The sequence below is a fragment of the Lynx canadensis genome, chromosome D2, assembly GCF_007474595.2.
Source record: "Lynx canadensis isolate LIC74 chromosome D2, mLynCan4.pri.v2, whole genome shotgun sequence".
NCBI classification, from domain to species: Eukaryota; Metazoa; Chordata; class Mammalia; order Carnivora; family Felidae; genus Lynx; species Lynx canadensis.
Window position 1 is genome coordinate 17425671 of NC_044313.2, and position 25608 is coordinate 17451278.

Sequence of the window (25608 nt, forward strand, 5' to 3'; positions counted from 1 at the left end):
ACCAAAGATGTCAGTGGTGCTAAGTGGCACTATTAGTGGCCTAGACAACATCCACTGACACCACGGTGGGCGAGGGGATCAAAGGGAGGGAAAAACAGGAAGCCGGAAGAGCACATAGGAGGGAGACATCGCTCACTATTGTCTACGCTCAGGCCTGAAAGATGAGGAGTTACCCAGGCAGGAAGTGGGGTTGCAGGAGCGGAGCCGAACCTTCCAGGAGAGGGGACAAAGGGTGTGGGTGAGTGTGTGGGGCAGTGGACGAAATGGGGGCAAACAAGGACACCCTTCAAAAGGACTGTCCCATCACTCTGGGAGGAGGACCAGCCTTACGACACAAGGAGGCATCAGTGAAGAACGCCAGTTTGCGGTCAGATCTGAATTTAAATCCCAGCCCCTCCACCCTACTAGCTGCGTGGCCTTGGACAAGACACAAACTCAGAGCTTCTAAACCCGGTTTTAGAAAATAAAGCACGGGGTGGGGGGGCGGGGGGGGGCAGGGGAAATAATATCGAGCACAGGTGGTACTGTTCAGGATTAAACGAGAAAAGACACATAAAGACTTGGCACGCGGCCGCAAAGGACAGATATTGTTCCGATTTGTGTTTTCAAAGGTCACTCTGGGCCCAGTGTGCAAAATAAAATGGGGAAGGGCGACGAGAATCACTTCTCTCTGGGAATACAAAGCAAAACGAAAACGAAATCACTGAGAGGCGACAGAACAAAAACCAGCTTCGAGCAAAGCGCAGGAACTTTAAAGCCCTCGATGACAACACCGCGTGGCCTCAAGTAGCAACGGCAGCAACACGAACAGCTTCCAGGCCCATTGAAATCATGTCCCCGGAAGGTACAGTTGTCCTAGATGAGTGGAACATACACAGGTTTCCCCCGCTGTCCGGAGCAGCGCAGTCTTAGGGAACCTCGGGTAAAAGCTGAAGCCAGGCGTCAAGCGAAGCAGCAATTACCACGAATTTATAGGGGAAAATTTCGAGCATTCCCAGACCCCCAAATGACCTCCCTGAGTCTCGTCTGATACCTTAGGACACATCCTCGTTCCGGACGCACAGAATAAACGGAGGTGCGCACAGGTGCTCACAGACACAGTTCAGAGTGGCGGCAGCTTGACGCCGAGATGCTGAGTGTCGTTCCCGGGGCCACTCTCGCTGCCTCTGCAACGCCTCGCGGCCAGACAAATACTGGTCGCTATTTTCACTTTTCGCCTTTTTCTCGCGAAAGCCAAAGTCCTCTTCGGGTTTCTTTCAGTTAGTGAAAACAGGTGCTAACATAGCGCTTTCGTGAGAGCGAAGAGGCCTAACACGAACTTTCCAGTAGCGGGGGCGTACCTGTGCGTCCATCCATCCTACCCGGCGGGAGAAATGACCGCCAGGTCTTCACTGTGGCCCCTGGTTCGTGATGATGATGAACCTGCACCCTCGCCAGGGCACAGCCACAGAACGTGAGTCCCACGGACCGCAAGACCCTTCCATACAAGCCTCTGAGTGACTCGTCTTGGTCCAGTTTTCTGAAAACCTTCCTGCTCGACAAGGCTCGCAGCCATCCGACACCCTGCCATCTCTCCCCGCATGCAACTCGCAGAAAGAAGTTAGAACACTTTCACATCAGTGGTAATGATGTGGTGTCTCAAATCGATTCCTGGTGAACTAACTACGTGTCATTATCCCCAATTAAATCCCTTCTGCGGGATACCGTGAGAAGGACCTCTAAGATATACCAGGACGGCTGTTTAAAAATCTTTAAGTTTGTTGGGGCGCCTGGGTGGCGCAGTCGGTTAAGCGTCCGACTTCAGCCAGGTCACGATCTCGCGGTCCGTGAGTTCGAGCCCCGCGTCGGGCTCTGGGCTGATGGCTCAGAACCTGGAGCCTGTTTCTGATTCTGTGTCTCCTTCTCTCTCTGCCCCTCCCCCCGTTCATGCTCTGTCTCTCTCTGTCTCAAAAATAAATAAACGTTAAAAAAAAAAATTTAAAAATTTTTAAGTTTGTTTATTTTGAGAGAAAGAGAAAGAGAGAGCACAGGTGGGGGAGGAACAGAGAGAGAGGGAGAGAGACAATCCCAAGCAGGCTCCTGTCAGCGCACAGCCCAATCCCAAGCAGGCACAGCCCAATGCGAGGCTCGAGCTCACGAACTGCGAGATCACGACTTGAGCCGAAATCAAGAGTCAGTCGCTCGACCGACTGAGCCACCCAGGTGTCCCCAGGATGGCCGTTTTAGAGCCAGAAGAGCGCCATGTACTCTGGGACTGTGCTTGGCTTTCAGGAAGGAACCAACCAGGGTCACTGGTATGGCACAGAGGCACTGGGAACGAGTGGGGGAAGGAAACCATCCCGACCCATCAGAGGAGTGCAAGGCCACTTTTTGAGACCCAAGTCCCAACCCGCCACCCACACCAACCATGCGGTCCGGTGTCACGGTCTGGCTTGGGAAGACAGTAGTCCCGGGGAAGGTAGATTCAGCCTCCCCAGAGGCAAAATCCAAATCACAGAAACAAGTGACCAGCCTTCATCTGCACATACTAAGTTGCTTTTATTAATCCAGAACGGCATGCTACAGATATTGTACAGCATGAACATTTATTCATTACAAAAATGGCTTCCAAACCATTAAAAATGAAATTGGAATAAGAGCATAAAACGGAACGGTAACATCACAACTGTTAGGAAACATTCAAAGTATTCACAAAAAATGTTATAGTTAGCATTTTAATAAACCAGAGAAAAATCGGAGACAGTCTTACAATCGCTTCATGTCAACTACAATGGCACTGAGTGAACAGGTGTCAGCTTTATACAGCATTTTGCAACATCAACATGCCTAGGGTTTTTCTTATTTTTAAAGTTTGCCACCTACTCGTATGGAATACGTGTACATAAAAGCGGCAGCTGGTTTTTCCTTTAAGAGTAATCTAATATACAGAATTTTGGCCCCTAAGGGTTTGATACCTCTTCATTTAAAATGCTTTCTGGACAATCTGCTACCAAACACGTCTTGTTATAGGTGACATTAAAACTACATACAAATCTACCTATGTAACATCACAGCAAAACATGATGAACAAAAATTACAGCATCGAAAAGAGGGAGAAAGCTAAAGTCACTGAGAATTTTGGCACATAAAGTTTTGCACACAGTCAGGCCACGTCCTAAGGGCACAGAGCTGGCGACTGTGAGTTCAAAGGAGAAACAGGGTGGTTCCCGCTGCTGCTCAGACAGCGTCCGCTAAAATTCCCTCACTAATTTTCAAGTCTTGTTTTACATAATGGCTTTTAAAGCAACTTTCGTTAATGCTACTGATCCTTAAATGCAACTATTAATGTCCGTTTGGCGGCATCTGGGTTTCATACAGCCAAAAAAAAAAAAAAAAAAAAAGTCAAAAAGAGAAACAAAAAAATATATATACACATTTTATATATAAACTTAAAAACCTTGTACAAATGAGTTGTTATATATAAGATGCTTATGCTAAGGGGAAAAAAACTTTATACAGTTTCAAGAAAAAGGAAAACATATTTTAAAAGGGACGACATACAGGTTCGACGAGCAATCTCTAAAGCAATAAATACTACTGGTCCAACAGCGTTGTGATTCCATTAATGGTTGAGTAGCATCCCCCTCCCCCCAAAAGAACAACACCATGGAACAAGGTATATTAACACATTTAACCCTTTGTTTCTGTACATTTAAACAATAACAAGTAACATCACAATTAAAGTTGTTTCACACAGAGAAAAAAAAAAGAGTAACGGCACTGCATTCCTCGTGCCCTTATGGTTTAAAAACCAGATGTAAAATGATTGGTTCGCAAGCTCGTATTTAATACAAATAATACAGAACCAACTCCTTCTGGAGGGCTGCTTCAAAATTGCTTCTTTTTTTTTTTCCTTTTTGTTTTTTAATCAGTCTTTTAAAACTAAGCTATCCGAACTACATAACAGTTATGTATATATATATATTTTTTAAACGCTACAAAGACTTTAAACAGCTGTTGATAAAAATTTTGGTAGAATCATGAGGTTCTTCTCTCATCTACATATTTAAAAGGAGGAATTGAAATAAGAATGGGTCAAATATTGACCAATGAACTCCATAAACATCAACTAATGTAGCCACGTGGCACAAAATTAAAAGAGTACAAAACGAAACCTTTCGGGGGGGGGGGAGGGAGGTGCTGGGGGGGGTGCTGGGGGGCGGGGGGGGGGGTTGGACAGAAGCGGAACGCAACACTACGCAAACCAACCGGGGCTGACGAGGCTAAAGCTATTCTAAAGACTTGGTCACGAGGGACAGCGGCTGGGGCTGCGTCCCGGCCACGGCCACGGCCACGGCGCTGTGGGAATGTAAGGAAGATGTCGACGGCTGCGCCAGAGACGAGGCGGACAGGACGGGCGGCTGCAGGGCGGCGGGGGGCAGGTCCAGGGCCCCGTTGGGACAGAGGGCGGGGGCCTTGCCGTGGGCGGCCTCGGCAAGCAGGAGGGCGGGCGGCGGCGGCATCATGGGCAGGTGGGCCAGGGGGTCGGGCTTCAGGGACAGCGAGAGAGGCTGGGTCTGCTCAGTCTGTGACTTGGCGTCTTGGGGAGGGGAGCCTAGCAGGTTGGGGGAGGGAGGAGGCGAGTCTAGTAAGCTTCCATCTGAAGAGGGTGGACTGAGGCAGCTGCCTTCACCTTGTATGTAGCGAACGCACTTTTTTTTTCTCCTAGAAACAGGGGGGAGAGAGTTCTCCGTGAATAGGAGGCAAAGATGCCAAGGGAGAGCGTTATCTACTGCTCAGAGCCGAGTTCGAGTCACCTGTGCCCCAAGAGCCAGCAAGCCCCGTGGCCGGGGGGGGAGGGGGGGACGGGTAGTTATGCCGGGGGCGGGGGGGGGGTGCCACGCTCGCTTCACTGCCGCCCCCGTCTGAGCCTGCTCTGGCAAACAGCATTTTACTGGTGGAGCGCCACCCCCCCCCCCCCGCTACCTACCTGCTCCCCTCGCCCCCCACTAACGCCCCCCCGCCGCCGCGACCCGACCCGACCCGACCCGGGCCCAGATACCACTGAGCAGACTAGACTGGATTGATGATGCAGCGCCCGTGTGCCAGAAAAGCGGCTGCATCCGCGCTGCGACTCCCCTGACAAGTGTGTGCTTTCTCTTTCGGCTTGGACGTCCCCTGGCTGGCCCATCGCATCTCCCCCTCCGTTCCCACCGCCACCACCCTACCCCCGGTGCTCTGAGTGTGTGCGTGTGCGTGTGTGTGCAAAAGAGAAAGAGAGCTCCTTCCCCAGGCGCCTCCTATCAATATGAAACTCTGACTGTTGAGCCCACAGAGCTGAAGGCAGTGCTAGGCAAGAGGCTTAGACGTTTTTACACCACTGCCGCCACCACCGCCACCACCACCACCACCGCCACCACCACGGCCACCACCGCCAGGCTGCCGGCGCCCAGAGAGCTTTTGGGCTTGTCTGTTAAGAACCACACCAAATCAAGAGAGGTCAGAATCAGGTGAGAGGAGGGGGAGGGGGGGAACAAAAATAAAACAAAATAAATTAAAAAACAAAAACAAAAAAATAAAAACAAAAACAAAACCACCAAAAACAGGAAGAAGAGGATAAACAAAGGTGGGGGAGGGGGAAGAATAAGAAAAACAGAAAATGATCCAAAGGAACAAGAATAACTGGTTGTATGGCCTGCAGGTTGTGGATTAAATTATGATTCAAAGTTGATTTTTGGGTTTCTTTGGTTTTTTTTTTTTTTTTGGTTTGTTTTTTAAAGATTTGGGGTCTTCCCCTCCCCCAACCCAGAGTGAGAAGGCTGGAAGGAGAGACAGTGAGGATGGGACGGAGGGGCATCCTGCCCTTGTCAATATGCCGAGGCCAGTGGACGGAGGGCGCAGCGTGTCGTAAGGAAGTGACGACGAAGAAGAAGTACCAGGGAATCACAGCATGGAACGTCTGGGGTTTGGGGGTCATCGGGATTAGCGGTTAAGCCGGAAAGCCTAGTTTTGCCCTGCACCAAAACCAGAATCTCCCCTCTACGCTTCTCGTTTACATAAGAAAACAGGAATGAGAATGTCAGAGCCTCTCTTGCTTATCATCAAAAGGTTGGGGAAATCGATTCAAGAAATTGAGCATGTGACCTCAAAGCTTTTCCTACTATTAATCCCAGTCCGATGGGATGATATTTGGTAGGAAACGTGATCCCGGGCATCAGTCCCACTCATGCTATAAAAATAACGCAGATACAGGGAATGTGCTGACCTAAGGAGCCCTTGAACACAGTTAAAACAGTGGCTGATAACACTCTAACGACAAGTGTGTGAGCGCCGGCCGGCTTCCCATCCCAGGAAAGCGGGAAGACGCTGCCTGGTTGAAGGCAGCCGCTGTCAGATGTCACTGGCCTTTGAAAGGAAGGGGGTGTAATGAGTTCCTCCTCGGGTCTGTGCCCCCAGAGGTGTCTGCTCATGCCCCTCAGTGCGTGGGGTGTGGACTCAGCGAGATGGCGGGAGGGTGGGGAGGAAGGGAGGGTGGGAGGGAGCATGCTTGGCCTTCCCTGCCTCCCGAGGCCGAGGCCCACTGGGTGGAGGCCTCAGGGCCTACCTGATCCCCCACTGGGTGGGAAGGAACTCTAGGGGTGCGAGGGCAGCCCCCCTCACCTTCAGTTTGGAAAGGTTCCTTTTCTCCTCTGGGATAGACGGAAACAGACTGTGGGTTCTGCTCCCATCCCAGAAACCGAGATAAATAATTAAGCCTCTGAGTTTTTAAACCACCTTAGCCTGCAGATCAAAACATGCTTAAAAAACTAAGATGTCCATGCATTTTAAAAAATGGGAGGACGGCGGGGTGGGGATGGGGGGCGGGTCATAAGCAAAAGTGAGAGAGAACAAGGACAAAGGGGAGGGAGGAGGGGGAAGAGAAAAGGAGAAACAGGAAACAAGGGAGTGACGTCAAGCAGCATTCCATGCTATATTAGGGCAGAGTAAAAAGATGGGAAAGCAACTTGGTGGGCTCAAAACAGAATCTTGTTAAAATGTCCTCAAATGTCAAATAAAATTAGAAACCCTGTGTAGCGAGCAGAGCCCTGATTGGCTGGGAGCGGTTCTGGCGCTCCCCTCACCCTCCCGCCCTCCTTCTGACACGGAGGTTTACATCGAGGGGATGAGTGGAAGCATTTTGAACATGGGACATGAAGACCATGAAGGACAGCGAGACACTCCTTCTAACAGGTGGCCGAGCAAAAGGCAGTTGGAACACACACACGTTTCTGACGGGCCAGAAAACGCCTCACTTTGTAAACTGCTTTTCTTTCTTGAAAGCACATTTTGTCCTACTGATTGAGCATCGGGCCAGATCCTGGCAAAGAGGAAAAGTTGAGGGGAACAGGGGCAAAACCCATTCGCCTGCCCTCCCCCACACGGGCTCCGTCTCCAGTCGAGGGGGTGGCCTTTTAAAATTCCACTTCTGGCTTCTCATGGAATTACTCGGAAAGGAAGCTAAGGGTTCTTCTTCCTTATCCTGTTTTGGAATTACGCCCTTTCAACCAGCTAAAATGCATCTGCTAATGCTTTTAGGGAAAACATCCCCACCAGAAGTAAAGTGGCCAGCAGGAAAGTTCTAAAGGTGTGCCAAGGGGGGAAAGAACCCCGAGGAATGAGGAGGGACAGCGGCCTGCGTACCGACAGCCGGCCCCTCAGAGCTGCACTCTTGAAAATCGTGTTTATGGGGCAGCTACAAAGATTTTGGGTTTTGCCTGTTTTCTGTAAAAAGGTCAACGAAACTTCTGGCCTCTGAGGAAGATAACCACACCCTGGCTTTAAACAAGGTGCAGGCTGTGTCTGAGGAGGGGATGTCCGTCCGGGCCAATGCTAGTAATGGTAACTTTTGGGGGCGGGGGGATGTCACCTCTAACTTGAAGCAAGTGCTTTTGAAACAAAAAAGGGCTTCTTCGTCTTCATAAACCGCCACTCACCCCCCTCCACCCCCAAATTAGGCGACACACCATATTGCGAGGTGGGCACGATGGCCTCACCATACGTTGCTACAGATCGTGAGAAACCCTCTCAGGAGTGAGCCCCGCGATTAGCTAATCCTTCACCATGACAGGGCGTCTCAGAACAGGATTCCGCAGCTAATTATCTTCCTACTCGGCACAAATAAAATTCTGCCACAGATTCGCTGCCTAGATGGGGTAAGCAGAGGCCCTGTCTTCCCTGGGTAGGCCTAATTTAAATACCTAACTCTCTTCATCTACTTCATCACGAAGCTCTTTTCTGTTGCCCACAGAAGACCCCAGGACTGCGTGGGACTGGTATCTGTCACCTCTGTGAACACTGCCATGTCACAGAACGGGTGACTGCAGAATCTCTCTCAAGGCCTGGAATCCTCGCTCAGTGGGCACAGGGCTGTCTGTGAGGTTCTGTCTCAATAAAGATGCCCGGGGCCCTCTCTCCCCTACACGTTTGGCCGACTCCAGGCACTTCGCCGGTCCCTCGTAAGGCATCGGGGGAGGGGAAGAGACACGGGAGACTTGTGGGCATGCACGTTAATGGGATGGACATCTGATCTAATGTCTAAACACGGAACACATGGCAGAGGCATGGAGGAGAGGGACACGTGACAAGGAGGCACTACAAACAGGGAAGCGTGTTCGGGGAGTTGAGATACCTACCATCATAATATTCCAAATTCAAAGACTGCTTGTATCAGAACAAAGAAACAACAAATTTAACCAAAGGTGGTCAGTAAAGGAAAGGAAATGAGACAGGAACGAGTTGGTATCCCTCCACCAAGAAGGAAGTACCTACACCTTCCCTGAAATTACAGCTTGGGTGGAAACCTGCAGGTGCAACACGGTGTTTAATTTGCACTCTTCTAATTCATTTTGGAAGCAATATATTCTCTCTCTCTCTCTCTTTCTCTCTCTCTCTCTCAGTATATACAATATATATTTTAATTCTGCAGGCTAGCAACGCTGCAGTATGGGACTGCATGACTCGTCGCTTGCAGCCCTTCAGCTGGTGCACGCCGTTCAATGCCACGCTTCTTTTCAGCACTGTAAAACAATGTCAAGCTAACCAGACTCCTCTGTACAGAGACATGTGGTTTTGAAACGTAAAAGAAAAACGAAACAAAACACAACCAAAAACGCCTGCCCCGGAGCCCTTGTCCAAGGGTCTCGACTCCCAAGTGCACGGGGATGCTACTGCTGCCAGGTGTGAGCTCATTCAAACCTCTGGAAATGGTGGCTCTCTACGCTCAGCACACATGCCACGGACCGGGCCGGTTCCAGGATGCTGGCTTTCAAAGCAAAAGGGTAAGTGCCCGTCCTGGTCTGTTAAGGTTGTGGTCTCAGTCCTACCAGGGATCCGGATATGGTATTTGCAAGAGCAAGGTGGGGGGAAAAGAGAAGGAGGAAGTGGGGAGAGGACACGGCATAAAATTAGCAAGGAAATTTTGAAGGATGAGGATCATTAGTCATTGATGCCGGGGGAAGGGGTGGGGGGGAAGTAGATGGGAATGAGGTCAAAATATATCGACACACTAAGGTATCAGAAGGACAGAATGCTTTGATTTTCCCAAAGGCCTCACAGTGGTAAATATACCTGCATGGTTTGCACCATAAAGTCTGTCGGTCAAGCCCGAACAGTGCCCGACACTTCTTTGGAGTATTTGCATCTGTTAGCATAAGGTAAACACAAAAAATACAACACAATGGTGGGTCATGCTCGGTTGGATGGGTCATCTCAGCTACAGCTGACTCGTCTTCTCTAGCACCTCGGTTCTATTTGATTCTTTCCTCACCAAGGACATGAAAGAAAAAGACTTCTATGAGTCAAAAGGAAAAAAAAAAAAAAAAAAAACGATAAAACACACACACGGGAAAAAAAAAAAAAAAAAGAAAACAACAACCAGAAACCAAAAAACAACGAGGAGAAATAAATAAAAATAGAGAGAGAAGGAGGGGAAAAGGTGACGTTGTTGGCTTCTACCTAGGCCAGGATTACGATGGATGTCACTGAGCCCCATCCTGGACTGTCATGAGGAAGGGGGCTGGCAGGCAACAGTCCCTGGGAGGGGGCGCGCTGGGGCTGGCTGTCGCTGACCCGAGGAGGCACAAATGATGCTGTTTTACAGTGGCATTTTGGCTAGCAGCAGCGGGGAGAAAAAGCACATCCCTCACAGAGCAGTGTCCCGCACCCTCGTGTCTCCTAAGACCAACACACAGAGCTACAAAGCAACAGGCCAGAGAAGGGGGGAGAAAAGGACCGAATAGACCAGCTGCAAACCAGCACAGCGAATCTGGGAAATCTATACACACCTGCAAGGGCCGCACCAGTTATTCTGTTGATCAAGGCCAAAGCGCGCTCGGCATTTCTTAGGAGCGCTCAGGTCTGAATGAGTTCAAGAGAGAAGCGAGCAGAGGAGGAGGACGTGGGAGAGAGAGAGGGAGAGAGAGAGGGGGAAAGAGGGGGGGGGAGAGAAAGATACAAATAAGAAAAAAATAAAAATAAAAAAGGGAATAAATCAATGACCTGGTTACTAATTACAAAATATCGACTTTCGATTTTTAACTTTCTTTAATTAGAAAAAAAAAAAAAAGGTAAAAATCACATTCTTATTCAACTGGTGACATTAGCTGTTGCAAATAAAGCTGCAGTATCCCTTCTTTAAGGACTGTCTCTCCGATTCGTTTTGAACGGATAAAGGGAAGTTAGATACTGAAAAACTAAATTTTAAATAATAGTTTTCCTCTTTTGGTTCTGCTTTCCTTTTTTTTTTCTCTTTTTTTCTTTTTCTTTTGGTTCTAGCTCTCTCTCAATTTGTTTTTCTTAAAGAAGAAAATAAAGCGAAGGAGGGAATTAAGTTTGTAACATGCTTTTCTCTTCTCAGAGTACAACAGTTTAAAAGAAAAAAAAACAACTACAAATAAAAACAGAACAAAACGAAACAAAACAGAAAGAAATAAAGAAAGAAAAGGGTTGTGGTACTGGGATATTGCAGCTTTTGAAATGGTTTTTTTTTCTTTTCTTTTCTTTTTTTTTTTTTTTAAACCGATTTTCATTACTATTAACAGAAGAACAAATGATGGTGAACAGGCAGTGTGAATGAGCTGTTTGGGGTTAGTCAGAAGCTCATAGCAGCTTTTAAGCAGGTACAGTCAGTAAAATGCTAGTGGGTTTGCAAATTAAGAGCAGAAAAGCAAAAGGAAGAAAAAAACTAAAATAAAAAAAAGCGAAGGAGAAAATAATCATACTGCGAATGCATGCTTGCGTGAGAAAACTTAGTGGGAGCAACGGAAAATGCCATTAGATTAAGGAGGTTTATTACTGAATTCCTTCCATTTTGGTTGGTTTTTGTTTTTGTTTTTGTTTTAACCAGTCTCTTTTAAAGAAATACTGCATATTCAATTTGCACAGTTAGTTCAACACTAAGTCACTGTCATCACTGCTTAAACAACTGTTATGGGGAAAATAAATAAATAAACAAAGCAAAAGTTAAATTAAATTCAAAAAAAAAAACCAAAAAAAAAAAACAAAAAAAAAACAACAAAAGCAACTGAAAAAAAAAAAAATCTACCGAAACATACGAAACCGTGTAGATGGTCATTTTAAAGGATGTTCAAATGTCATACGTGTTTAATGTTAATAAAACTATAATGGCAAGAAAAATTAAAAAACAGTTTATCGACTATTTTAATGACTCAAAATGACATTAGCACCTGTAATCGGAGGAAGTGAAAGGCAAGGATTTAGGAAACATTCGCTGTGTTCTGAAAAAAAAGAACAAATTATACAAAGCCTTCAAAATTGTTGTTGTTGTTTGTAAAAGCCTGGCCTTCTCCAAGGGGACCTTCTGAGATTGCCTATGCAGTATTTCTAATTTCTTCTAGAGAATGACAAACCTCCTTAATTTAAATCGGGTGCAATTTACCACTGTAAAGGCATGCATCAGAACATTCAGGAACAGCCCAGTTAATATCAAACACTCACACACACCCCTTCCTCCTCCCGCGGCCCCTTCCTCATCCCTACACACAGACACACACAAAATAAGCAGACTGCATACGTCCCGCATAGGCATGCCTACCTCCCTCCTGTTACAGGCTCTCCGGTTATTTTAAAACACATTCCACTAGAATTACAATGTGCTTTTCATGCAACAATGAATGTTACTAGCTTTAAAAGGGCAGTCATGAAGCAATTAATTAAAATGCATAAACAAAAAAGGCTGGCTAAGATGGGTTCCCCCACATCTTCCTGGCCTTGAGTCTCTCCTGCCTCCCCCAGAGAGAAACCTAACGTTAAAGAGTGGTCCTCGTAAGTACCGCTCCTTCCTCCTTCCTCCTCGTTCTAACTTACCATTGGTCTCTCCTGGCTGCTTATCCCTTTTCCTCTTCTTCTTCTTCCCCTGGATGAAGAGATGAAATGCAAGCAATTATTTCAGGAAACAGACGGGAGAGGGCATCTGGGCTCCCCTGGAAGGCAGGCAGAAAGAGGGGAGCACAGCGCTGTCTCCATCCACACCCACAGCGCCCAGAATGCTTCTGACCCCCTAGAGGGACACACACGCCCTGGAAGGGGAAGAGGAGGGGTCAGCAGAGGGTGAGGGAAAGACCTCTTTCCCCACCTACCTATGTGCATCCTCAAACCCGACCCAGAGCATCTGATTCCATAGCAGGGGAGACAAGAACGGATTAAGGAAGATTCAGGGAGGTGTGGAGGGACAGGGTTGGGAGTGGCCCAAGAGTGCACAGCCAAGGGACAGATCAATGTGGAGATGGCCATGTGGGCTAAGAAAGCCCCCTTGCCCCACGCAGATCTCCTCCTTATTAAAGCCAAGAGGTCCTCATACTCAATAAAAAAAAAAAAAAAAAAAAAAGCTTTCATTGGGGCTTTACTAGTAATAGCAGCTAACATTTACTGAGCACATACTATGTGTCAGGCATGATTCTAAATGCGCTATGCATATTGACTCATTTTTCCCTCATGCCATCCTATACAACAGGTACTAAAGCACCATCCCAATTTTAATTCTTTAAAAAAAATTTTTTTAATGTTTATTTATTTTCCAGAGAGAGCGAGAGAGACAGAGCATGAGCATGAGCATGAGCATGAGCTGGGGAGGGGCAGAGAGAGAGGGAGACACAGAATCTGAAGCAGGCTCCAGGCTCTGAGCTGTCAACACAGAGCCTGACACGGGGCTCGAACCCATAAACTGTGAGATCACGACCCGAGCCGAAGTCCGTCGCTTAACTGACTGAGCCATCCGAGTGCCCCAATTCTTCTTCTTCTTCTTTTTTTAATGCTTATTTATTTTTGAGAGAGAGAATGCAAGCAGGCGAGGGGCAGAAAAACGCTTATTTGAGAGAGAGAGAGAGAGAGAGAGAGAGAGAGAAAGAGCGCAAGCAGGGGAGGGGCAGAGAAAGAGAGAGAGAGAGAGAGAGAGAGAGAGAGGAGAGAGGGAGAGAGAGAGAGAGGAGAGAGGGAGAGAGAGGAGAGAGACAGAGAGAGAGGAGAGACAGACAGAGAGAGACAGAGAGAGAGAGAGAGAGAGAGAGAGAATGGGGATCCGAAGCAGGCTCCAGGCTCTGTGCTGACAGTGCAGAGCCCGATGCGAGGCCCAAACCCACGAACCGCGAGATCATGACTGGAGTCGAAGTCGGACGCTCAACCGACTGAGCCGCCCAGGCGCCCCCGTTCCAATTTCATAGGTAAGGAAACTCAGGCACAGAGGGGTTACGTGAATTTCCTGAGCTCACACGACTGGCCAAGGCAGGTGCCAGGGTGGGAACTTCAGGCAGCCTGGGTTCCATGGCGCTTACCTACGGGGCTGTGCTGTCTTCGTATTTAATCCCGTGCCCTCTGGGGAAGGGTTTTCATTGATTACAGGGGATCAGTTACATGGGATCATTCACAGTCTCCAGCCTGGGACCTTTACTGCCTGCTGGTGGCGGTGGCGGTGGCGGTGGCACGGGAACAGGGAGGAATTCCGTAGATCTGGAATCAGATCTATCTGTTGGGAGTCAGAGGCCCGGTACGTCTGAAACGTCACCAGTAAAAGGACGGGCCCACACTTCTGTCTGTTTCAGAATATCTAAATGTTGCCTCTGCCCAAAAGTGCTCAAGGGGTGTTGATGGCAAGTCCGGAAGAGAAAAGACGAGTCACAGGGGGTAAACCTGGCAACCCGTGAGGCCCTAGAACCTCAGGGTGCAGACGCCGTGGTTTTTGCTTCATCCACGGGCTCAGGGCCACAGTGTCTCTCTCAGAGAAAGCCCCTCTGTTCTCTCAGATCTCCGGGCACGTACCATTCGGGAAGTCTGTCTTGGCCTGGAGTTTGAAACACTGTGACACATTTCATGTTCCTTGATGAGCAGCTTAAATATTAAAAAAATTTTTTTTAAAAAGAGGAGTTCATGGGGCCTTCTCATGAGCCTCGACAGCCCATCTTCGTGTCTGGGCCCCTCCCAGGGGAGTAGCAAAGTGCCACCTGGCTATCTAGGAACAGGCAGGAGGGGCGAGTTCCAGCGTATTTAGGAGCCGGGAATGAACAGCAGGCACAGGAAAGCGTTGCAACTCCGGGTGGTGCTGGCACCCACACACCCAAGGGCTTCGCAGTCACCTCCGTTAATACAGCGCTCACCCGTTTCCAGTCTCCTGCAATATATTCTGAAAGGTGGTCGGAGGCTCTAGTCCCCATGGAAGGCTGTCAGTTTAGGTTACACATTAGAGAGCACTACGGGACCACGCTGTTTTCTCTTGTGCCCCAGAACGTGCCCAGTCCCACGACCCACGTGGGACTGTCTTCCTCAATCCTGTTTTTGCTAAGGAGTGATATAAAGCTTTCTGTTACCACTTGACTGGACAAGCAGGAACGTGAAAGAGGCTCAGGAAACTTTCCAGGACTTTCTGGACTTTACAATGACCAGGGTAACGTATAGAAACTTCTATGTCAAGTCAGTTAAGGACAACTCCCCAGGTTAACAAGTTCCACCACAGTCCAACCCATAAAACCTTTGACTCTGACCTCTGTTCCAGACTGTTTCCTGGGGCACAGGAGGGAGGGAGGAGGGTGTGTGTGTGTGAGGGTGTGTGTGTGTGTGTGTGTGTGTGTGTGTGTTCACAGCCGTGTGTAAGGAGCCATTGTTGACAGGAATCTCACAGTACCCCATTCAAGAAATAAAGCTCTTTCAGCCCCAAATCTACATCTACCTTTAAACTTTCTCTCAAATCTGGGGCGCCTGGGTGGCTCAGTCGGTTGAGTGTCCAGCTCAGGTCATGATCTCAGTTTGTGAGTTTGAGCCCCACATCGGGCTCTGAGCTCCCAGCTGACAGAGATTCTCTCTTACTCCCTCTCTCTCTGCCCCTCCCCAACTTGCAAGCACACTCTCTCTCAAAATAAATAAATAAACACAATTTTAAAAATGAAACGGTCTCTCAAGTCCTGTCAGAGGCTTCCCTTATTACACTAAATCTCTTCTGAATATGGAGCTGAGCTGAAGTCACTGGCAGTGCCTGATGGACCTTCTAAAACCTAGAAAGCACTTCAAGAAAAGCCCGGGGCAACACCTAACTGACTCCCAGGGAGGTCAACAGCAGCATTCTTTGGGAGCTATCCCGAAGTTGGCCTTGTATCTCTGTGGAGGTGTCCCTCTGCCCAACTCCAGGGGGCACCATGCACGTAGACCAGAGTGCACACGGCACTCTGCAGGGTTGTGCAGTGCGCGTTCTGCAAAGCCGTACGTGAAGGCCCTACCCTGACCCCAAATCTCTGCTGGGGAAGCGATATCGACAGCAGAACAGAATCTGTCTCTGTGCCAACATCCCAGATCACTCAAAGAATTGGGTCTGTAGCAGGTAGAAGCTGGAGGTGAAATCTTAAGAGCTTCTGCCCCGAAAGAAACCAGGAGAACAGGGGTCCTGGAATGAGACGGCCACTCATGTGGAGGCTGCGGCTGTAAATCTCCACCTCGAGGTCAGGTGGGGGTGAGCAGCAAGCCTGTGGGTGAGCACGAACCTTCTCCTCCTCTTCCTTTCCGCTCCAGAAGAAAGGCTTCCCCACGGCACACAGGCTGAGGACAAATGTAAAGGGTCCCAAGCAGTTAAGACCCTGTGTGTGACCATCTGTGAATGACAAGGGCCCTGACCACGGCCGACATTCCAGGGAGAGGCATCGGCACGGATTCAGCTCCCAGGGGGAGCGGTCCTGGGCTGCCAGCCAAGGGCAGGGGGGCTCAGAGGGAGGTGGGTGGGGGGCAGTGATGAAGACGTGGGGGTCAAGCCCAACATTCAGTGTTCTCCACACCCCCTTCGAAGAGCAGGAAGCAAGCACGTGTCAAAAGGTAGGAGAAACAGCTAAAGCAAGCAGAAAATAGCGGCCACTCGGGGCCCACGTAGTCACGTGGATGTCTGTGGCTTCCTGATGGCAGGTAGGCTTTGAGAGTAAACGCGTCCGATTTAACTCCGAGTCCCCAGATGCTGTGTGCGCAGTTACCTTCACAACCCACACCGACTGAACTGATCTCAACCCACATACGGAGAGCGTCTTCACCACGGACATCGTCCGTGGGAGAGCTAGGTCGGGAGCGCTGACCAGTGAAAGAAATCTCCGTGGCTCCACGCCACTGACAAGAAATCGGAGGAGGGACCACTGCTCGCATTCGGGCAAGTCTTGTCTTTCCCATCCCAAAGAGTGGACGGTTCAAGAACACGTTATAAAACCTGATGCCGTGGAGTTAACGTCTCGGGCAAAGTAAGAGACATCTCCTCCACTGAGAGAGGAGAGCCCACCCAGGACGCTACTGGGGAAACTGCGGATCAAGAGATAACAGGGAGAGGGGACAGAGGTCTCCAGAGGAGAGCCAGTTTCTGAGAGAACAGGAATCACAGGTATGACAACCCCGGTGATAAGTAGAAACAACAATCCTACAGTGTTTTCCAAAACCCAAGAGGGGAAACTGGGCAAATCCTGCAGGCAGCACTGAGCCCAGGAAGACACGTCACTCGGCACAGCCCCCCTTCCTACCTTTCCTGGGCCCTGAGGCATTTCATCTACCCCTCCAGAGGGTGACGACCCTTGGCTGCTTTCAGGGATCCTCCCATCATGCTCCTCTCAGGACAAACTAGGTTTTCAACTTGTACTGCACCACGGCCATCGGACAACTTTTGTTTTTCCCTCTTAAAGGCCAAGGACTGTTGGAAGACGTGTGGGGAACCAAGCCCTCTCTCTCCACCCCTACCTCCTGGTCTTCCCCGTAAGGCCCCCGGGGTGCTGAGAAGCACAGAAGCCCCAGTCAGGAAGATCCTAGGGCTACGTCTCTTCAAAGACCTGGGCAAGAAGGTGTGGACAGCCCCGAGTCAGCCCCATGGGTCCCACGCTAGAACAACGGAACCCTGGTCTCCTCCCTCCTCCTTTAAGAACTATGGCACGCTGATGGAGCCATATTGGGAGCCAAGACAACCCCCCCCCCCCACCGCCCCCCGCTCTGGCGCTTGGGCAAGACGCTACTGTCCCAGGAGTGGGCAGACTGGAGGGCTCTGAGGTCTGATTCAAGTTAGCAGGGAGCGTTCCCTTTGGGCAGATGAACACTCGACCCATCTCCACAGACTCTAGTTCCGAGAAAAACGAACACCTACATAGTTATCCCGCGCAGACCAGCCGGGGTACAGCTGCATGTGAAGCTGTCGCTCCTTCCGGGCCAGCTCGTAGTATTTCGCTTGCTCTTCTCTGGACAGCGCGTGCCACTGGAGGGGACACAGAGGCGGGGAGAGGCATGCAAAACATCACAAACTACACCGCGGCCGGGGATGAGAAACGGGTCTGATCTGCAGGGTCCTGGCACTAACGGGAGCGCTGAAACGAAACCTGATGGGTCATCTCTCTCGTTCTCTCTGCGCTCTCTCTGGGGCTGGGGGAGGATGAAGGCGGTGGGTGTTCAGAAGATCCTTCGAATGTGGGTTTCTGGTCCTGACTCCATGAAGACCACTGAAGGAGTCAGAACGTGACTGAAGGGACGGGGACGCTGTGTCATGCTACCCACCAGGCCCCAGTCCATTCGTCCCCCTCTGCCCAGTGAGGGAACTACCTACCCTTCGCCCCAGGATCTGGTTGATGGCGGCACTTTCTTTCAACGTGCACTCAGCCACGACCTTGGCCCTCATTTCCTTCATATACAACATGAACGCGTTAAGAGGTTTCTTTATGTGGGGCTTCTTCTTTTCTTCTTCCTTTTTGGAGTCCTGATGCTTTCTGGATGTAGACAGAATAGACAGACACAACCCAATAAACGATCGCAAGGCCCAACTTCCTCCACAGCAGAGAACCCGTCTCCCTGTCTGCTCAACGCCCAAACCCAGCAGTCCTGAACGAGAAGCACGCTTCCACTTTTAGTCTTCTCCACCCTGGAAAACGGAACGAAAACATCCTAGCGAGGGTGTGGGGCGAAGAGAGAGATTTCGTAATTACTTCCTCAAGTGTCTCAGACACACAATTTTCCCAAGGCAGAGGGGAAGGCACAGCGTGGCCGATTCGCTCCCGACGGGGGTTTCTCGTGCTCTCAGGCCAGGCCTCTCAACGTTCCGTGGTTGGTGAGAGACGGGGACGTGGTTGCGAACCCCAGGCCGCCCAAGCACGCAAGTACACCCACATTGGTGCCAACCGTGAGCGCTGCGCTCTCTCAGAGTCCAGAGGCCACCCAAGTCGGGTGTTTGCCAGGGGCACATGCCCCATTGGCTAACCATGGGCCGGACTACCACCCAATGGCCACCGCATCAACAAATGGGCTAGACAAGATGGGGAAGGAAAGAGCGGCCGAAAGATCAACAACACTCACGAGCTATGGAGTGAGCCGACGTCACTCTGGGAGGATTCCTGTTTGACGGTTGGCGTTACTATGGCCGGGTGGGGGATGCCGGTCGTGTGTAGAGTGTGATGTGGTGGGACCATATGGGGAGGGAACCTGGAAGACAGGAAGCTGTGTAAATCGTCAGAATCAAAATGAATGAATGGGGAGGGATGTGTACACATAATTAAAAAAAAAACAAAAAAAACCCAGCACGTAACACTCACATGAAAGCAACCCAAGGCATATGAAACCTGTCAGCATTAATTAGCGATAAATTAAACATAATGATTCTCATAATGTCATTAAAGCCAATCTTCCCCTTCATTATTGCTACTGACAAGAGACATTATGATTTTTAACATCTTTAGCGAAAGACAAATAAAACGGATGTACTTGGGCGGAAAAGGAGGCTTAGACTACCTGCTGGAAATCACACGTGTACTTGTTTTTTGAGGCATTATTAGTGGCATCTAAGAAGACAATCTCCTAAGTCCTAATCAGCTCTAGAATGAAAGGTGAAATCTATTGTTGAATATTGACAGCTAAATAAAATATTAACGTGGTCCAAGTATACACACATTTTTGACAATACTGCGCAGGCCTCATTAGGGCCTCGTTCCGTGGATGGAGTGCAATAAAATTTTTCTTTTGCCGATGTGCCTCCATCGTTTTGACAGGAGTGAGAGAAAGTGAGGCAGAGAGACGGGGAAAATCCAAATATTTCCCATCTGGTTCTCATCGTAAGTCACAGACATTTTAAATAATTAGCTTGTATCCTCTTAGGGAAAGATGCAAAACAAAAAAAACAAAACAAAAAAAAAAAACAAAAAAAAAAAAGAAAGAAAAATCTGTATTGTATACACACATACAAATGAAGCTTTGAATTCTGATTTGTATACCCTTTCCCGCACTAAAATTCTAGGATTCCTAAATTACTTTTACTTAATAGACTGCCTATGCATTCAAAGGCCTTCCAAATGACTATCAAAATTGTAAATATATGCATAGAGGTTGTTTTCTCCTCTAAAACTGTCCATTTTTAAGAAAGTTCTTTGAAATCCCCACTAGGCCCTGAACTGGCATTTCCCTACAGTACAGACTAGCCAGAACATAAAGAACTAATTAAAAAAATTTTTTTTTCAATGTTTATTTATTTTTGAGACAGAGGGAGACAGAGCATGAACGGGGGAGGGGCAGAGACAGAGGGAGACACAGAATCCGAAACAGGCTCCAGGCTCTGAGCTGTCAGCACAGAGCCCGACGCGGGGCTCGAACTCACGGACCGCGAGATTGTGACCTGAGCCGAAGTCGGACGCTTAACCGACTGAGCCTCCCAGGCGCCCCACGTGCTAACTGTAAAATGTTCATCTTGGCCCATCTGTGAACTAACAACTGGATCAAACAGCTTTCACATTTTCTGATATGCTTGGGTTACAAGAACCACCCTTTTTAAAAGAATACTACCACAGAGAATAGTAGGGTGAGGGGCAAAGGGGTAGAACCCTGAACGAAAACAAAATGGCTGCCTCCAGGCTCCAATCCAGGCAGATTACACACGTGAGCAAGCCGGGTGCTATGCAGGTGAAGGAGAACCCGGGTCAAGCAGTTGATGCTTTCTTAATAAATCCAAGCCAGAACAGTTCACGCACCATCCGGAGAACGGACACCTGCTCTCTAGGCAGCCAAGTGCGGTGGCAACTGGGAGTGGTAACAAGGGTTTATCAAGATGGGATTTCAAGAGGATCCTAGATTTACAAGGGGCTTTTCATATGTGGACTGGAGATGAACCCAGTTTCTGTTTAATCCAAATAATGCAGCAAATGTTAGTTTGCAAAAGGGTAAAACAAAAAAATTAAAGTACTAACTGAATCTTTGTCGATCAACAGAGAAAATGCCAGTGAATGATGTAGATTTTTGAAGGGGCTCAGAATCACAGAGGACATTTGACTCAGAAATTCCATCCTGATGTGGCCCTCTCCTGCCACTGCCTTTACAAATGGAAGCCAGTGTCAGAGTTTGGTAACAATGACATGATTTTTTAATAAGAACCATGTAGATCCTTTAGGGTATAAAAAGGGGGGGGGGGGAGAAAAACTCTGAGAGAGAGAGAGAGAGAGAGAGAGAGAGAGGGAGAGAAACAAAAAAGCCAAACAATCTCCATTCCCTGTCTGTGAAAAAATGAAAAGCAAACCCTCGGGAGGCACTTGGGCTCCTATGTTACACCCTGTTCCTTCCCACTGCGCAAGGGCCTCTGAGGAAACATAAGTTAAGAACATGTGTTCTTGGAAGCCCTTGGGTGAAGTGGTGGGTAGAGTGGCAGCTTTTACTGTGAATTTTAAAGGCTTGACATTCCTCAAATACATATGTTCTCTTCTTGCTGAATGAGAATATGTGTACAGACATATGAGAGAGAGAGAGAGAGAGAGAGAGAGAGAAAGAGGAGGTGGGGAGAGAGGGAGAGAGACAGAAACAGAGGAGGTGGGGAGAGAGGGAGAGAGACAGAGAAGGGGGAGGGTGGGGAGAGAGATAGAAAGGGTGAGAGAAGGGAGAGAGAGAAAATACTGTGTGTGTGTGTGTGTGTGTGTGTGCGCGTGTGTGCGTGTGCGCGTGCGTGTGTGTCCACAGCAAACACCACAGGCAGATACCACAGTTCGAGCACATTCTGGGGTGGGGCAAAATTTCCGACGCGGCCATGAGGAACGAATGCTTCCAAGTTCACATGCCTACACACATACTCACATATCTGAAAAATGCATAGCGGAGAAAGAAATGGGGCGGTGGGGTAGCGGGCGGGGGGGGGATCTATATGCATACCTTTGCTTAAGAAATTCCTTTCTGCAGACAACTATTTCATGAAATGCAATAAACACCCTAAAAATTCTAAGCAGCTCATTATATACCCCCGTCTGCTTTTATGGCTCCAAGCCAGAATATAATGATGAACCTTAACTTGTTAAGGACAACTAATTTTTGTTTCTGGCTGTCTCAGGGGCTCCTCTCTTGCTCGCGCTCACTTCACTTCACTGTTGACACGTTTCTGTTAACTGGATGTCATCTGCCGGCCTTGATTTTATGCACAAGCAGTGGGATGCATTTTCCCGTGCAACAATCCTGCTTTGAGTTGCATTAGGTTTGTCATTATTCTCTCATTTTCCCCCTTGCACTTGTAACATTTCATCTCTTCCTGCCTTATTTTTTGTGAGCCACGGTGCACCCACATTATGGTTTATACATGATCTCTCTCCCTTTGAAGCCGGCAGATTTCAGAGCCCGCTCTCGTCAGGAGAAGAGCCTTGCACCAATTTAGCGGGCTGAGGGCCCGGAGCTCCAACATCTCAATCTAAAGGGGGTCACAGGGTGGCACAAGTGAGTGTCAGCAAGAGCTGTTTAATTGCCAATCTAGGCTTCTCCATGGTGTTTAAAGTATAATGACCCATCACTTAATTCTGAGAAGTCCTGGCCCCGCTGCTGAATAGAATGAATATCAAAGGGTGTTCTGGAACAGGGCAAGCTGCCTACATTTCCTATAACTGCCATAAGTATAATAGACCTATACTTCTGTCGCCCCATTACCACAATAATGTATTTAATTTGCTGTATACGCTTTTTAACTAGCTACCTTTCATAAGGCCTACCTGGGGAATCGGCGGCCTCCCCCCTGCACCTTGAGCCCCTAACCTTTCCTCCCACTGTTTCCTTCCTTTCCTCCACCCCCCTGCCCACCTCTAAATCATCGACTAACCTCCTAATGATAATTCAATCGATAAGCTTAACCCCAATCCCTATCCTCCGATTATTTCACTGCTTTTAGCCTCTAGAACGCACCGAATAAACAAACATGAAAAACAATCAGGTGCGCGGTGTAAATGCTGGTTTGCCGGGAAGATGAGCTGTGGATTAGGGGCCGCTCAGAAGCAGTTCTCCTCCTGGGAGACTCCCTATTCGTTCCCATGCTTTTTGCAAGGTTGTGATGACATTATTTAATGAATATAACCTTCCTCCTCTCGCTGGAGAAGAGAACACACTAGCATTTTCCCGCCTCACCAATGCTGGGGTGGATTTTGAAACGGAGACCGTTTATCACACTTGGGAAGTGGGATCTTTAAAATTATGTGATCTCCGTGGTGTTATGACAAATGTTAGGTGGGCTCTACGGCCTGTTTTTCTTAAACGAAAAGTGATCCTTACTCTCCCCCCCACCCCCCCACCGGAAATCACGGTCTTGTAAGCAGGAAAAGGAGCTGTCTTGTCCTGTCTCCCCAGTCCCTTCCTCTGGCCTTGGGTTCCCATGCTGACTCCAGAGACTGGGGGAAGACGCTAGGGCAGCATCCTTGCCATGTAATGCATGCTAATTTAATTATGGGCCATCATCAAAATGGATTACTTGTTGCAGCCCATCAGGAAAGTCTAAACCTCCACCGATTTAATTAACTTGACTGAAAATCAGATGAACAGAAAATAAAACTATCATTAGGAGCAATTAGTGACTACTTAAACATACTGCTGCCAACCGGTTTGTAAATAAACTAGCACTCACTGAAAAATTAGCCAGAATTAATTAGAGGGAGGAAAAGGAGAACAGGGGATCCGAAAGATCTAGGTACGCATGTGTGGGTATATGTGTGTGTGTTACACACATATGGATAGCCTTAAAAAGATACGAATGCACACACACACGACTTTTCTTTTTTTTAACAGAAGAATTCACCATTTATATCCAAGTCCACGTGGCAAAACATCTCATACCAAGTATGGGAAGTCGGTGTGGAGGTTGTTAAGCCACAATATTTGAATTAGAAGTTGAAGATGGTCCCTTCTTAAGGAGAGTAAACATCGTTCTGTCCTTTGTCAGGGTGTAGGAATTCTTTGCTGGTTATTTGATGGGTTCTCTTCAAATTCTTGCTCTGCACACACGTGATTTTTTTTTTTAACTTTCCAAAATTTAGAGCTACACAGGCCAATATGGTAGGCACCAGCCACACGTGGCTTTTGAGTACCTGAAACGTGGCCGGTCCAAATTGAGTTGTGCTGTTCAGTGCAAACTACGTATCAGATTTCAAAAACGAAGTACAAACCAGAATGTAACATCTCTTTAGTAGCTGCTTTACAGTGGTAACATGTCCAAATGATAATGTTTTGACAATATTAGGCTGAACAAAATACATCATTAGAAAGAATTTCACCTGGGGTTTTTTTTAATCCCCCCCCCCCCCCCGCCTTTAACCTTTTAAAAACTGTGGCTACTAAAATCTTAAAATTCCATACGGGACTCACCTTACAATTCTACATGACAGTGCTGCTTTAGAGAGGGCTGTGTTTGGGCAGGGGTGTCCCTGCTTGTGGACAGTGAAGAGTCTGGATTTTGAAAAGGGCACACCCTTCCTCAGACTGTCCTTTACACAATAATAAAATTACCCTCACCCTTCCCTTTCTTACCCAGCATGGGGCAACAGAGGAACGACACTTTCGTTAAGTTCCGCGAGGTCCTATCGTTAAGTTCCGCGAGGTTATTCTTAAGGAAAAACCGCTCCATTGATGGAGTCCGAGATTCGACCTCGAGACTTCAACATCACCTACCTTACAAGTCCAGATTAATTTCTCAGTATTTCCTAGGAATAAAGCCTAACGCGCCCTTTGGGTCTTACACCACTGGAACTACACGAAGGAGCCGCCCCCGGATGGCCTGGTAGCTAGCCAGAGAACTTTCCGAGAAGTCACCCATGGTCGACGTGGTCGGAGGCGCCCGTTCTTGGAACTCACCTAGACATGGAGGCGTTGACAGTCAGAGCCGTGGGGTAGGGGTGACGGAATCCTCCTGTCGTGATTGGGTACACGGGCTGACCTTGCCTATAAAGAGGGGGGCACAAAGTAAGAGAGTGCAAGCAAGGGGGGGAGGGGGAAAGAAAAAGAAGAAAAAGGGAAAGTTCTCTCTGCACAGTAAGCTTTATTCTCATTTGATCAGAACAAAAATCTTGGGGATTGTACAGGAAGGATCAAAGGGAAGAAACACAGAACAATTTGAATGCCATAAATCTGATAGGAATGGCTAATTAAATTTTATAACCTCTGCTTATGTCAATAGAGACCCTCTCCCCAAGCTGAAACTAGGTGTTTTGTTGTAATAATTAAAGGCGAAGTCTCGCTTGCTTTAATGGAGCCATCACACTAATTGAGGGCTACACATCCAAAGGAAAACAATAATGAATGTAAATTTATACCAAAATAAAGTACAGTGAATCAAAGGACTTCAGTTGCGCTTTGGGCCTCTTTCAGTATTTAGATCTCGGTGAGAAAACATTAAATTAACAGAGCTTAATTTGTAGCCTTTTGTCAAATTAACAAGTGTTGACAAGAGTTACCGGGGGGAGAGTCCCCAAGAAGAATTGTGGGTAACCAATAGACAATCACACCTCATTACAATAATTAAAAAATACAGCAACATGCAAAATAGCATCCTCATGAAAGACACACAACTTTTTCTGACAGAGGGTTGTCTGAGTTGGCTATTCCTTTTTATCTAGCCTTCAAATATCTCCCCATCAGCGGAACGGGGCAACCGATGACAGAGAACTATTGGAGGAATGGCCCCATTTTCCGAGAAAGAAACGGGACACAAACTCACGTCCATGTCTACCCTGCCAAACAAAACGAAGGAGAAAGAAAGAAACAGGAAGTACAGCCATGGTTGGTATTTGGTATGGCTACCACCTCATACAAGCTACTTTTCACACAGCAGGGCAGTGTCTGTTCAACTAGAGAAAAAAGGGTAGACTGGGGCGAGGG

At 48.2% G+C, this 25608-nt stretch overlaps 1 protein-coding gene across 27 annotated transcripts in view; it reads right to left on the reverse strand.

The window, feature by feature from the left end:
• Nucleotides 1-2513: 2513 nt before the first annotated feature.
• TCF7L2 (transcription factor 7 like 2) overlaps nucleotides 2514-25608 on the reverse strand; it is a 201465-nt gene continuing 178370 nt past the window's right edge. For 4 of the 27 annotated variants that reach the window (XM_030334056.1, XM_030334055.1, XM_030334060.1 and 1 more), the window contains 8 exons: nucleotides 24586-24672; nucleotides 18814-18954; nucleotides 18071-18230; nucleotides 17618-17725; nucleotides 12343-12391; nucleotides 11703-11753; nucleotides 10302-10374; nucleotides 2514-4704 (listed from right to left, as the gene is read on the reverse strand). In XM_030334056.1, coding sequence (XP_030189916.1) covers nucleotides 4269-4704; nucleotides 10302-10374; nucleotides 11703-11753; nucleotides 12343-12391; nucleotides 17618-17725; nucleotides 18071-18230; nucleotides 18814-18954; nucleotides 24586-24672 — 1105 coding nt within the window. In that variant the 3' untranslated portion in view covers nucleotides 2514-4268. Of the gene's footprint in view, nucleotides 4705-9584; nucleotides 9659-10297; nucleotides 10375-11702; nucleotides 11754-12338; nucleotides 12392-17617; nucleotides 17726-18070; nucleotides 18231-18813; nucleotides 18955-24585; nucleotides 24673-25608 lie in introns of those variants that run through there. The other 23 variants (XM_030334057.1, XM_030334067.1, XM_030334066.1 and 20 more) reach the window with 11 other exon arrangements.